Source organism: Bidens hawaiensis, unplaced genomic scaffold (assembly GCF_021521415.1).
Source record: "Bidens hawaiensis isolate Kalapana, Puna unplaced genomic scaffold, B.hawaiensis_p1.1 tig00028432_1, whole genome shotgun sequence".
In the NCBI taxonomy this organism is placed as follows: domain Eukaryota; kingdom Viridiplantae; phylum Streptophyta; class Magnoliopsida; order Asterales; family Asteraceae; genus Bidens; species Bidens hawaiensis.
The window spans coordinates 187,410-202,927 of NW_027494634.1; the positions used below are offsets into that span (position 1 = coordinate 187,410).

The following is a 15,518-nucleotide window of genomic DNA, read 5'->3' on the forward strand; positions in this document are numbered from 1 at the left end:
CTAGCAGAATGTCTGTTGGATGTGTTGAACCAGATCCTCTGCACTTAGCCGACATTCAATGCCAATCTGTTAACATACATCAATCAAAACAAGATCACATTTGTAAGCTTTCATGACTGAAAAAGGTCTATAAATGGCTGACCTTAATGGTGAAGGAATTCACCATAGTTTCATCAGCTGCAGTGTTAATGCCAGCTTGCAGTATTTCAAGAGAGAGGTCTTCAAGAACCGAAACTATTTTCGTTGTTTGGCCTGGCAAGCGCAGTGAGACAGTCTTCAGAACAAGATTAGAGCCTGAAAACTTCACCTCAACGTCAGCAAAGGATGATTTGGAATTTGCAACGAGCTCGTTAACGATGTCTGAATTTGATGAAGAGCTGGAAGGTGATGGGGCGAGTACTGTCATGTTAGCCATTGATGATGGTTGCTGCTGCATTATTAATCTATGTCCGTAAGGGCTTACTGATTGAGGGGTCCTTGGGCTAATTGGCAAGGGTGGTCTTGGGCTCAATACATCACTATACACTTTTCTTTGCTTCTTTGCCTGAAGAGGTAGGTCCCAGCAGAGCCCAGTTGGACCCGCAAGACTCACCTTGAAGAGGGACGTTTGCGCAAAGACCAACTGGTTCCGCAGAACCCACCATGCTCAGAGATGAAGACCTTACGCGCAGTACGCCAGCTGTTCCCGTAGGGAAAGCCTCCCAATGGTGAAGTACCCCGCCTGTCCCCGCAGCTGCGGATACAAGCCATCAGGGAAGGCTACCCGCACTAATAGCAAGGTTACACGCACAAGGCACTAACTCAATAATTCAGTGTCACCTGAAGGAATGAGCAAGGCGGGAATACTCCCGCCCAAATGAGCCAGTCCGTATGCTTCTGGAAGATCTTTTGTACTATACCTGCCAAGGTATGGACAAAATAGACAAGATCTGACCAAAGCAGCCCATGAACCAATCACAGGGTGACAGCTCACCGACAAACAGTACGAGGAGCATGCTCTAGTACTGTTTGTCACTATTAGCCGCTGCCTACTCACCAACCCTTGTCGTGGCACGCACATAGCCTGCAGTTGGTGGAAAAGGAATAGTACACAGCCGGCCTAGTCACTATTAGCCGCTGCCTACCCACCAACCAGCATGGCACGTGCGTAGCCCGTAGTTGGTAGAACAGGAATATTATACAGCTGGCTGTACCTGCTTGGAAACCTACCTTCGGCTATAAATACTCCAACACCTTGGAACGGTATGATCATCTGGTATTTTACCTTCACTAGCTATCTCTCTCAATATACACTTATATTCAGAGCAATCTAGTCTGATTCTCACGCCGGAGGGTGGTCACAAGGAGGAACCTCCCCCTTCTCAGTGACGAGCTCACGGTGTCTGTTTTGCAGGTCATCTGAAGAACATCCTTCTTTGCCGGACCTAACCCTCGTGGGAAACATTACTTAACCTCCAGATTATCCATAATCTACTCGGGGTCGATTAGTGTTTCTTCATTGGCGCCATCCGTGCATAAAAGCTAGAACTAATTCAGTTTTTTCAAAACTTCTGAAAAAATGGTTAACGTTACTCCGGTCCCAAGGCCAGTAAGTGACCAAGAAACCCCGGAAACTACAACACCAGCTACTGGGGGGGAACACCGGCGGTTACACAAATTTTACGAACACTACCCCGGTTACCCAAGCCGGGGCAAGTGCAGTAAACAATATTTCACTGGGGTTCACTGATGCCCAGTTGGAGAAACAGACGAGGCTCCCTCGCCAAACACTCGATCGAGTTAAGGCGTGGGCCGAAGCACGTCAAAATGAATTCCAAGCTGAGTTGGATGAACGCTTGCGTTCACTCCAACAGGCTGACGAGTTCGGGAGCACTCGACAACAGTTCAACATGAACAGTGAGTGCGAGTATTCGGACGATGATCGGGAGGAATCCGACACTGACGCAAACCCTCGCCATAGGGCGAAAGGGAAGCGTAAAGAAACGGACTTCCAACCAAGAAGGAATTTCGGAGAAACCTTCAAACCAAGGAACGCGGGGGGAAACCCACGCGACTTCTCCAAAACCTTTAGACCAACTGCTGCAAATGCGGGAACATCCAAGTTTGCAAGGGACATTGCGGAAGCAATCGCCCCGAGAAGTGCCAAACAGATGTCCAACATCGGCACTTATGATGGTCTATCCGACCCAGACGATCACTTGAACAGATTCATAGCGGGGGCAACCGTCAGTAACTGGACGGAACCCACGTGGTGTTATATGTTCCAGATGACGCTGGTTGGAGCGGCCAGGGCGTGGTTTGATCGTTTACCGGTCCACCACATCTATGATTGGGCGGACTTTCAACACAAGTTCAGCCAACACTTCAGTCAACAGAAGAAATATACTGAAGAGCAGTGGACGATCCTCAACTGCGTGAGAGAGGAAGATGAATCTTTACTAGACTTCATCACTCGCTTCAACTCCAAAAAGCTGAGTCTGGGCAACATAAGTGAAGATCTTGTTCGCGCCGCTTTCATCTAGGGCGCCGAATACCCAGAGCTTATCCGCACGTTGACGGGTAAGGAAGGCATGCCATCCACATGGGATGCCATCATGACGGCGGCCAAGCGCTTTGCCGAGACGGAGAAGCAACTGGGTAGGGACCTTCCCCAGAGTACACATCTCTACACGCAGAGGACCAGAGAAAACAATGTTCGGATCGCCCGGCAGAACAAAAAGAGGAAGCTAGGTATTTGGCAGTCAAGGGTAAACTTTGACACCTCATCCAGCTCTCGCCCTCTTGTTGGCGGAAGGGATAACACGCACCCTTCAAGCCGAAAACACCGGTGGACGCCACTCACCAAAAGCGTCACGGAGATATTTGCCACCGAAAAACTCCCATGGCCAAAAGCTCCAATGATCCGGCAACGACCTAATGCGGATCAGAGCAAATTCTGTGACTTCCACGGGACAAAGGGTCACAGTACAGAGGAGTGTACATCCTTGAAGGATATTGTTGAAACATTCGTCAAGGATGGAAGACTTGCACACCTTGTGGCATCAATCAAGAATGGAGGAAGGAATGATAACCGGTATAAAGGCAATGGACGAAAGCCCGTTGACATCAGCATCCACATGGTTCATGGCAACATCAGAGGAAGAAAAAGACGAACGACAGAACCATGCGAATGGAAGGAAGCTGAGGTGCGCTTCCCGCGAGTGTCAGGAGGACCCAGCAAGGAAGGCCCTATCGTCATCAAAAGCCAGCTGGGGCATTACATAACTTCCCGCACTCTTGCTGACAACGGCGCCTCGTCAACGGTTATGTACAGGCAGTTCTTCGACAAGCTAGACGACGAAGACAAAGAACGCCTGGAAACGGTTTACGCCTCAATGGAAGGGTTCGACGGCAGCACAAACACCCCCTGGGTATCCTATCTTTCCCCGTCATTCTCACGGACGGGAAATACTCCCGCACAGAAGACGTGGACTTCGTCGTAATGAGGAAGCCACATCACACATACGACATTCTCTTCGGGAGAGACGGGATGGCAAGATTCAACGCCGTGGTATCTTCAGTCCACGGCATGATGGGATGGCCAACTGCTGAGGGTGTAGCGATGATCACCGGTATCCCCCAGGTATGCATCGCATCCGTCTCATCTAAACCCAAACCAAATATGGGTATGCATCGCATCCGTCTCATCTAGTGATTGAAGAACTTGTTGCAGTTCGGTGATGTAGTCGACTACCACTTCGATTATTGATGCTTGATCACTCTGCACTTGATCATAATATTAAGTAACACAACACACACACACACACACATATATATATATATTATTAAAAGAAATCTAACTCTTGAATATTCTTTCAAATAAAACTAAGGGGACAAAAATTTTCAAAGTTTGACTGTTTCATGTGGTCAAAACAGCGATCCAAATATTAACTAAACAGCCGTTCTGACCAACAATTTTCAAAGTATGAGTCACGCAATGATCACAACGGTCATCCAAACATTGATCAAACGGCTTTTGTGGACGGCCGTTGGATGGTGTGAAATCAAGGTGGCGTAGCCATAGCATGACCATTCAATAAACGTACCCTTTTGACATAGGAGCGAGGCAATAAGGAACGGAGAACAGCTAGGTGCTCGTTCATCTGCTTCCTCCGGTTGCGCTCCACTGCGATATGTGCCACTTTCTGCTGTCCATCTGAGTTTGAAACACCATCTTCCACCTGAGGAAGCTTTGACCGCTTCCTCTTGAGCAAAGTATTAGACTTCTGAGAGACCGGTAAATGATCATCAAATTCTTTAGCATGAAATGGACTCTTAAATGGCGCGGCTTTGGATGTGAACTCATCTGAAACACCTTCAAGAACCTCAAGTGTACTGAAAATGTCATCGGGTGATATGAAGTTGGTGTCTGCAAACTGCTCCATGTAACTATCGAAGACATCAGTCAAAGAGGTACTCTCATCACCCATTTTCATCACTTTTCTTTTATTTTCTTTTTTTTTTAAACAAATTTTGATCACTTTTCTTAAACAGGGAAGACATCAAGAGATATAAATACACGAATCTTAACATAAATGTTTTTTTTTCATTTTTGTTTTTCAACAGCCATAAATATGTTTTTATCATATTAATGTTTTAATTTTATTTTAAAACATCAGTAGGTGAGAGTTGTATGGCGAGTTGGACGATTCTCCTATTTTCCGCATGGCATAACCACTATCAATTAATTAAACCTAAAACGTTTACTTTTTATCATTCATAGTGGTTTCATCATTTGAAATGCCAAAACATAGGAAAATTGTCAAAGTCACGGGACGAGTATTGATACAAACAGCATATATTTTAGGTTTCTCCATTTCAAATAGTGGACGGCCTAGAAATTGAAAAACTTTACGTCTCTCCTAAAACCATTTGTGCATGCGTGTGTTTTTATCTCAATTTGATAAAAATTTCTTGTAACTTAATAAAAAAGTTACACACCATGTGGATTTTATTTAAATGGGTAAAAAGATAAGGAGAAAATCATAAGTCAGAAGTATAGAATGAAAAAGCTGATGTAACTTTTGTTTGGTAAATCTCATTTTGTAGGTATACTTGCTAGAAACTTATTAATAAGATTTGGATGTGATTCACATGTACACCTCCAAATTAATCTTATTTGGACTCTTGTTTAGACTTGGTGTAGATTATATAGGACCAACTTTTCATTCTTAATTTAGGTTAATTAATTGTTGTAATTTTACTTTATTAACTATCCACATTTTCTGTTGTGCACACTTTTACTAACGAAAATATTATCAACCGTTGAAATATATAAACTCATTTTTTAGATCTTTTGTTGGTGTTTCAAAAGAAAAGCTCATACAGTAAATTTAATCATAGATGTGATATGATTCGCTACAAGATTCGACAGCGTCCCAGAAGAATCGAATCACAAATTTCCCCCTTTTTAGCCGATATATGATCATTTAATACCCTGAATGCATTAGTTGCTTTGGAAGTTAAATGTGGGCATTTAATGGATCATGTCTTAACCATTGGATGCAGACTTATTAAATTAATTTCAAACTTTTTTTCTTCAAATTTCCAATCCGGTCACTCGTTAAGATACTTTTTTAATCAACTTCAAGTCATTTTTACACGTTATTTATCTTAAAATCACGTGTAGTACTTAATAGGGATCGAGCTAGGTCTTCATGATCCAAATGATTCCAACAAATCCTAATTATATATATGTGAAGAGGTATGTACCCGCCTCAACACCGAGCGAGGTGGGTCAACCCACAAGATATAGACAAGAGGCTTGAAATCAAGATATTACGAGGGCACAAAGCCAAAACCTATGCGCATGGCGCATATCACATATGCTCACGCATATCACATATGCTCATGCATCACATGCTCAGGCATCACATATGCTCATGCATCACATATGCTCAGGCATCACATATGCTCACGCATATCACATCTGCGCGTGACGCATATCACATGCACACGCATATCACATCTGCGCGTGGCGCATCCGCGCGTGGCGCATATCACATGCTTGTGCATATCACATCTGCGCATGAAACATCTGCGCGTGAGAATAAAGAGAAGACCTCGCGCATCCTCAGGATAGGCGCATATCACACATGCACATAATCAACCTCGTCCTTATCCAAATCAGGATAAGGACAACCTTGATTGTGCACGTCAGACAACCTTCCAGAATGTATCTTTTTAAGGAATAAGAATATGCTGATGTTGACAGCTGCCAATGAAAGGTGGACAACTCAGCAAAACCCATGTGCTACCACGTGATTGCACATGGGTCAGAGAATAATCAATGAAAAAACACCATGTGTCCAAAGGACACGTGGCGCGAAGCAATAGGAGGAGGCCAAAAAGGCCCTAATTGGGTCTCAGCCCAATCATTGGAAACCCTAGCACTATAAATACCACATCAACTCCACAAGGAGAGGTAGGCCCTATTACACAGTATTACACATTATTAAGCAATACATTACAATTCCTTACCCTCAGATTATTATCTTCTCCTACAATCTCTTATTCTCACACCGGAGGGTTACCCCAAAGAGGACCCCTCTGTCCCTTTCTGAGGGGTAAGTTTACGGTGCTGTTCATTTTGTAGGTGGAAGAATCCAGATCCCAGAGAACCATCGGTGAAATAGCATAATCACACCCGAGGAAAGTTGATCATCTACCAGTGAGTCGATAGTCTGACACGTCTCCATCACTGACGCATGTCAGCAACAACCAACCACGTACAGGGACGATTCGTTTCAACCAAAAGGATAGAATTTCGCGCAAGGATGAGTAATAAGAAGAAAAAGACAAAACCCTACTAAAAGAGCAAACTATTAAGTCTAATATCTATCTTACCTCGCTCGCGCGAGACAAGACACACATTAGACAGGGGGGCTTGAAGAGGTATGTACCCGCCTCAACACCGAGCGAGGCGGGTCAACCCACAAGATATAGACAAGAGGCTTGAAATCAAGATATTATGAGGGCACAAAGCCAAAACCTATGCGCATGGCGCATATCACATATGCTCATGCATCACATATGCTCAGGCATCACATATGCTCAGGCATCACATATGCTCACGCATCACATATGCTCAGGCATCACATATGCTCACGCATCACATATGCTCACGCACCATATATACTCACGCATATCACATCTGCGCGTGACGCATATCACATGCTCACGCATATCACATCTGCGCGTGGCGCATCCGCGCGTGGCGCATATCACATGCTTGTGCATATCACATCTGCGCATGAAACATCTGCGCGTGAGAATAAAGAGAAGACCTCGCGCATCCTCAGGATAGGCGCATATCACACATGCACATAATCAACCTCGTCCTTATCCAAATCAGGATAAGGACAACCTTGATTGTGCACGTTAGACAACCTTCCAGAAGGTATCATTTTAAGGAATAAGAATATGCTGATGTTGACAGCTGCCAATGAAAGGTGGACAACTCAGCAAAACCCATGTGCTACCACGTGATTGCACATGGGTCAGAGAATAATCAATGAAAAAGCACCAGGTGTCCCAAGGACACGTGGCGCGAAGCAATAGGAGGAGCCCAAAAAGGCCCTAATTGGGTCTCAGCCCAATCATTGGAAACCCTAGCACTATAAATACCACATCAACTCCACAAGGAGAGGTAGGCCCTATTACACAGTATTACACATTATTAAGCAATACATTCCAATTCCTTACCCTCAGATTATTATCTTCTCCTACAATCTCTTATTCTCACACCGGAGGGTTACCCCAAAGAGGACCCCTCTGTCCCTTTCTGAGGGGTAAGTTTACGGTGCTGTTCATTTTGTAGGTGGAAGAATCCAGATCCCAGAGAACCATCGGTGAAATAGCATAATCACACCCGAGGAAAGTTGATCGTCTACCAGTGAGTCGATAGTCTGACACGTCTCCATCACTGACGCATGTCAGCAACAACCAACCACGTACAGGGACGATTCGTTTCAACCAAAAGGATAGAATTTCGCGCAACGATGAGTAATAAGAAGAAAAGGACAAAACCCTACTAAAAGAGCAAACTATTAAGTCTAATATCTATCTTACCTCGCTCGCGCGAGACAAGACACACATTAGACTGGGGGGCTTGAAGAGGTATGTACCCGCCTCAACACCGAGCGAGGCGGGTCAACCCACAAGATATAGACAAGAGGCTTGAAATCAAGATATTATGAGGGCACAAAGCCAAAACCTATGCGCATGGCGCATATCACATATGCTCACGCATATCACATATGCTCATGCATCACATGCTCAGGCATCACATATGCTCACGCATCACATATGCTCACGCATCACATATGCTCAGGCATCACATATGCTCACGCATCACATATGCTCACGCATATCACATCTGCGCGTGACGCATATCACATGCTCACGCATATCACATCTGCGCGTGGCGCATCCGCGCGTGGCGCATATCACATGCTTGTGCATATCACATCTGCGCATGAAACATCTGCGCGTGAGAATAAAGAGAAGACCTCGCGCATCCTCAGGATATGCGCATATCACACATGCACATAATCAACCTCGTCCTTATCCAAATCAGGATAAGGACAACCTTGATTGTGCACGTCATACAACCTTCCAGAAGGTATCTTTTTAAGGAATAAGAATATGCTGATGTTGACAGCTGCCAATGAAAGGTGGACAACTCAGCAAAACCCATGTGCTACCACGTGATTGCACATGGGTCAGAGAATAATCAATGAAAAAGCACCAGGTGTCCCAAGGACACGTGGCGCGAAGCAATAGGAGGAGGCCAAAAAGGCCCTAATTGGGTCTCAGCCCAATCATTGGAAACCCTAGCACTATAAATACCACATCAACTCCACAAGGAGAGGTAGGCCCTATTACACGGTATTACACATTATTAAGCAATACATTCCAATTCCTTACCCTCAGATTATTATCTTCTCCTACAATCTCTTATTCTCACACCGGAGGGTTACCCCAAAGAGGACCCCTCTGTCCCTTTCTGAGGGGTAAGTTTACGGTGCTGTTCATTTTGTAGGTGGAAGAATCCAGATCCCAGAGAACCATCGGTGAAATAGCATAATCACACCCGAGGAAAGTTGATCGTCTACCAGTGAGTCGATAGTCTGACACGTCTCCATCACTGACGCATGTCAGCAACAACCAACCACGTACAGGGACGATTCGTTTCAACCAAAAGGATAGAATTTCGCGCAACGATGAGTAATAAGAAGAAAAGGACAAAACCCTACTAAAAGAGCAAACTATTAAGTCTAATATCTATCTTACCTCGCTCGCGCGAGACAAGACACACATTAGACTGGGGGGCTTGAAGAGGTATGTACCCGCCTCAACACCGAGCGAGGCGGGTCAACCCACAAGATATAGACAAGAGGCTTGAAATCAAGATATTATGAGGGCACAAAGCCAAAACCTATGCGCATGGCGCATATCACATATGCTCACGCATATCACATATGCTCATGCATCACATGCTCAGGCATCACATATGCTCACGCATCACATATGCTCAGGCATCACATATGCTCACGCATCACATATGCTCACGCATATCACATCTGCGCGTGACGCATATCACATGCTCACGCATATCACATCTGCGCGTGGCGCATCCGCGCGTGGCGCATATCACATGCTTGTGCATATCACATCTGCGCATGAAACATCTGCGCGTGAGAATAAAGAGAAGACCTCGCGCATCCTCAGGATAGGCGCATATCACACATGCACATAATCAACCTCGTCCTTATCCAAATCAGGATAAGGACAACCTTGATTGTGCACGTCATACAACCTTCCAGAAGGTATCTTTTTAAGGAATAAGAATATGCTGATGTTGACAGCTGCCAATGAAAGGTGGACAACTCAGCAAAACCCATGTGCTACCACGTGATTGCACATGGGTCAGAGAATAATCAATGAAAAAGCACCAGGTGTCCCAAGGACACGTGGCGCGAAGCAATAGGAGGAGGTCAAAAAGGCCCTAATTGGGTCTCAGCCCAATCATTGGAAACCCTAGCACTATAAATACTACATCAACTCCACAAGGAGAGGTAGGCCCTATTACACAGTATTACACATTATTAAGCAATACATTCCAATTCCTTACCCTCAGATTATTATCTTCTTCTACAATCTCTTATTCTCACACCGGAGGGTTACCCCAAAGAGGACCCCTCTGTCCCTTTCTGAGGGGTAAGTTTACGGTGCTGTTCATTTTGTAGGTGGAAGAATCCAGATCCCAGAGAACCATCGGTGAAATAGCATAATCACACCCGAGGAAAGTTGATCGTCTACCAGTGAGTCGATAGTCTAACACGTCTCCATCACTGACGCATGTCAGCAACAACCAACCACGTACAGGGACGATTCGTTTCAACCAAAAGGATAGAATTTCGCGCAACGATGAGTAATAAGAAGAAAAGGACAAAACCCTACTAAAAGAGCAAACTATTAAGTCTAATATCTATCTTACCTCGCTCGCGCGAGACAAGACACACATTAGACTGGGGGGCTTGAAGAGGTATGTACCCGCCTCAACACCGAGCGAGGCGGGTCAACCCACAAGATATAGACAAGAGGCTTGAAATCAAGATATTATGAGGGCACAAAGCCAAAACCTATGCGCATGGCGCATATCACATATGCTCACGCATATCACATATGCTCAGGCATCACATGCTCAGGCATCACATATGCTCAGGCATCACATATGCTCACGCATCACATATGCTCAGGCATCACATATGCTCACGCATCACATATGCTCACGCATATCACATCTGCGCGTGACGCATATCACATGCTCACGCATATCACATCTGCGCGTGGCGCATCCGCGCGTGGCGCATATCACATGCTTGTGCATATCACATCTGCGCATGAAACATCTGCGCGTGAGAATAAAGAGAAGACCTCGCGCATCCTCAGGATAGGCGCATATCACACATGCACATAATCAACCTCGTCCTTATCCAAATCAGGATAAGGACAACCTTGATTGTGCACGTCATACAACCTTCCAGAAGGTATCTTTTTAAGGAATAAGAATATGCTGATGTTGACAGCTGCCAATGAAAGGTGGACAACTCAGCAAAACCCATGTGCTACCACGTGATTGCACATGGGTCAGAGAATAATCAATGAAAAAGCACCAGGTGTCCCAAGGACACGTGGCGCGAAGCAATAGGAGGAGCCCAAAAAGGCCCTAATTGGGTCTCAGCCCAATCATTGGAAACCCTAGCACTATAAATACCACATCAACTCCACAAGGAGAGGTAGGCCCTATTACACAGTATTACACATTATTAAGCAATACATTCCAATTCCTTACCCTCAGATTATTATCTTCTCCTACAATCTCTTATTCTCACACCGGAGGGTTACCCCAAAGAGGACCCCTCTGTCCCTTTCTGAGGGGTAAGTTTACGGTGCTGTTCATTTTGTAGGTGGAAGAATCCAGATCCCAGAGAACCATCGGTGAAATAGCATAATCACACCCGAGGAAAGTTGATCGTCTACCAGTGAGTCGATAGTCTGACACGTCTCCATCACTGACGCATGTCAGCAACAACCAACCACGTACAGGGACGATTCGTTTCAACCAAAAGGATAGAATTTCGCGCAACGATGAGTAATAAGAAGAAAAGGACAAAACCCTACTAAAAGAGCAAACTATTAAGTCTAATATCTATCTTACCTCGCTCGCGCGAGACAAGACACACATTAGACTGGGGGGCTTGAAGAGGTATGTACCCGCCTCAACACCGAGCGAGGCGGGTCAACCCACAAGATATAGACAAGAGGCTTGAAATCAAGATATTATGAGGGCACAAAGCCAAAAACTATGCGCATGGCGCATATCACATATGCTCACGCATATCACATATGCTCACGCATATCACATATGCTCATGCATCACATGCTCAGGCATCACATATGCTCAGGCATCACATATGATCACGCATCACATATGCTCACGCATATCACATCTGCGCGTGACGCATATCACATGCTCACGCATATCACATCTGCGCGTGGCGCATCCGCGCGTGGCGCATATCACATGCTTGTGCATATTACATCTGCGCATGAAACATCTGCGCGTGAGAATAAAGAGAAGACCTCGCGCATCCTCAGGATAGGCGCATATCACACATGCACATAATCAACCTCGTCCTTATCCAAATCAGGATAAGGACAACCTTGATTGTGCACGTCATACAACCTTCCAGAAGGTATCTTTTTAAGGAATAAGAATATGCTGATGTTGACAGCTGCCAATGAAAGGTGGACAACTCAGCAAAACCCATGTGCTACCACGTGATTGCACATGGGTCAGAGAATAATCAATGAAAAAGCACCAGGTGTCCCAAGGACACGTGGCGCGAAGCAATAGGAGGAGCCCAAAAAGGCCCTAATTGGGTCTCAGCCCAATCATTGGAAACCCTAGCACTATAAATACCACATCAACTCCACAAGGAGAGGTAGGCCCTATTACACAGTATTACACATTATTAAGCAATACATTCCAATTCCTTACCCTCAGATTATTATCTTCTCCTACAATCTCTTATTCTCACACCGGAGGGTTACCCCAAAGAGGACCCCTCTGTCCCTTTCTGAGGGGTAAGTTTACGGTGCTGTTCATTTTGTAGGTGGAAGAATCCAGATCCCAGAGAACCATCGGTGAAATAGCATAATCACACCCGAGGAAAGTTGATCGTCTACTAGTGAGTCGATAGTCTGACACGTCTCCATCACTGACGCATGTCAGCAACAACCAACCACGTACAGGGACGATTCGTTTCAACCAAAAGGATAGAATTTCGCGCAACGATGAGTAATAAGAAGAAAAAGACAAAACCCTACTAAAAGAGCAAACTATTAAGTCTAATATCTATCTTACCTCGCTCGCGCGAGACAAGACACACATTAGACTGGGGGGCTTGAAGAGGTATGTACCCGCCTCAACACCGAGCGAGGCGGGTCAACCCACAAGATATAGACAAGAGGCTTGAAATCAAGATATTATGAGGGCACAAAGCCAAAACCTATGCGCATGGCGCATATCACATATGCTCACGCATATCACATATGCTCATGCATCACATGCTCAGGCATCACATATGCTCAGGCATCACATATGCTCACGCATCACATATGCTCAGGCATCACATATGCTCACGCATATCACATCTGCGCGTGACGCATATCACATGCTCACGCATATCACATCCGCGCGTGGCGCATCCGCGCGTGGCGCATATCACATCTGCGCGTGGCGCATCCGCGCGTGGCGCATATCACATGCTTGTGCATATCACATCTGCGCATGAAACATCTGCGCGTGAGAATAAAGAGAAGACCTCGCGCATCCTCAGGATAGGCGCATATCACACATGCACATAATCAACCTCGTCCTTATCCAAATCAGGATAAGGACAACCTTGATTGTGCACGTCAGACAACCTTCCAGAAGGTATCTTTTTAAGGAATAAGAATATGCTGATGTTGACAGCTGCCAATGAAATGTGGACAACTCAGCAAAACCCATGTGCTACCACGTGATTGCACATGGGTCAGAGAATAATCAATGAAAAAGCACCATGTGTCCCAAGGACACGTGGCGCGAAGCAATAGGAGGAGGCCAAAAAGGCCCTAATTGGGTCTGAGCCCAATCATTGGAAACCCTAGCACTATAAATACCACATCAACTCCACAATGAGAGGTAGGCCCTATTACACAGTATTACACATTATTAAGCAATACATTCCAATTCCTTACCCTCAGATTATTATCTTCTCCTACAATCTCTTATTCTCACACCGGAGGGTTACCCCAAAGAGGACCCCTCTGTCCCTTTCTGAGGGGTAAGTTTACGGTGCTGTTCATTTTGTAGGTGGAAGAATCCAGATCCCAGAGAACCATCGGTGAAATAGCATAATCACACCCGAGGAAAGTTGATCGTCTACCAGTGAGTCGATCCACGTTTCTTCAATATGCATGCAATTAATTAATTAATATTGATGTATGATGTCAAGTGATGATGGACATAAATACACAAATTAATTTAAATTGGTGTTGTGTTGGGTATCAATCCTAGGAAAGAAGAAAACAACAATACATGCTAATACAAACAAAAAACAATATATTGTGATTGCCTGATTGGAATTAAAGCTAGGTTGCATGAAATTCAGTATCTTATTTGTTTTTGTTTTTTAGCTTATGAATGTACATCATCGATCCAAGCCAATGAGCCATAGGTTCTTAACTCCCTCCCAACTACTTCCAATTAATGGTGGTTCAGCAAGTGGTCGACCGGAACAAATGGCCGCCGGTGTCTGATTAATTATAAATGGTTGGGATGATGATGATGATGTGTGTGTGTTTCAGTGCATGAATTGGAAGTAAGAGTAAATTTCAAAAGTTAGTTAAGTAACAGTACTGTAAAAAGTCTTATAATTATATATATGTAGTACGTGCACACCCTGCATGCAGACTGCAGAATAACATGGTAACAGCAGCTAGTTAGCCATCTATCTATACATTTGCTTTACAATATATCTATAACTTACATGCATTTACTATTTTACTACATACATCATGCACGCATGCATACATACTTAATCTGCGTTATAAGTTTTTATTAATTTTTGTTCCAGGGTTTTGTATTTTTGTAAAAAAAAATACAGTGTTAAATAATTATTCATATCTGGTACTTGATTATATATATAACATGCATGCATACATACATATATATATATAGATATAGATACACACATATGTATATGTGTATGCTAAATGTTGTATGTACGCAGGGCCGTCTCCGATAATTTATATACCTCGGCCGAGCCGAAATAAAGAGGCCCGTAGGCTTTAATGAATAATGAAATATATAAGCTAATTTTTGTAAAGGACGGTTACTGTTATAACAATAAACATAACAAAAATATAGTAGTAATATAATACCTCAATTTTCAAAACCCTAAAATTTAATGCTTATAAGAGTTATTAATACATAATTTATGAGAATTAATATAGTTAGTTTAATAAAAACTTAAGTTTTGTAAACGGTTTAAATGATTATAGAAATGATATGTTGTTGAAATAGAAGTTATTAAGTTAAGGGTGGAGTATAACTAAAACAAAACTAAAAGTGGTTAGTATGTAAATAATAAATTTAATTATGAAATAAAGAACAAAGACTATTTTTGTCATTACTTAAAACTTGATTTTGTAGTCATCCCTACCTCGATTTTTTTTTGGATTAGTAGGTTTAGGAAAAAAAAACTTATGGATAGGTGTACGGATGCGTTAATGATGGGTACTTCGCCATCTCAAATGGTGGAATTTGACAATTCATCACGTTTTAATCTTTTCATACTAGTAATGTTGGTAAAAAAAACTATATATTAATTAAAATCATCTCTTAATTTATAAGACACAATAAT

At 43.8% G+C, this 15,518-nt stretch overlaps 1 protein-coding gene across 1 annotated transcript; it reads right to left on the minus strand.

The window, feature by feature from the left end:
• Positions 1-4,469, minus strand: LOC143576965 (transcription factor SPEECHLESS-like). The gene is made up of 4 exons (XM_077060933.1): positions 4,086-4,469; positions 3,688-3,760; positions 143-546; positions 1-66 (listed from the first exon to the last, which is right to left on the minus strand). The coding sequence occupies exons 1-4, from the start codon at positions 4,467-4,469 to the stop codon at positions 1-3; spliced, it is 927 nt and encodes a 308-aa protein (XP_076917048.1).
• Between the last annotated feature and the right edge of the window lie 11,049 nt (positions 4,470-15,518).

Coding starts and splice junctions, on each gene's coding strand:
- LOC143576965 (XM_077060933.1), bottom strand. CDS start 4,469: ATGGGTGATGAGAGTACCTCTTTGACTGATGTCTTCGATAGTTACATG. Junction 547..3,687: donor ACAAGTTCTTCAATCACTAG/ATGAGACGGATG, acceptor ACCTACCTCTTC/AGGCAAAGAAGCAAAGAAAA. Junction 67..142: donor TGAATTCCTTCACCATTAAG/GTCAGCCATTTA, acceptor GTATGTTAACAG/ATTGGCATTGAATGTCGGCT.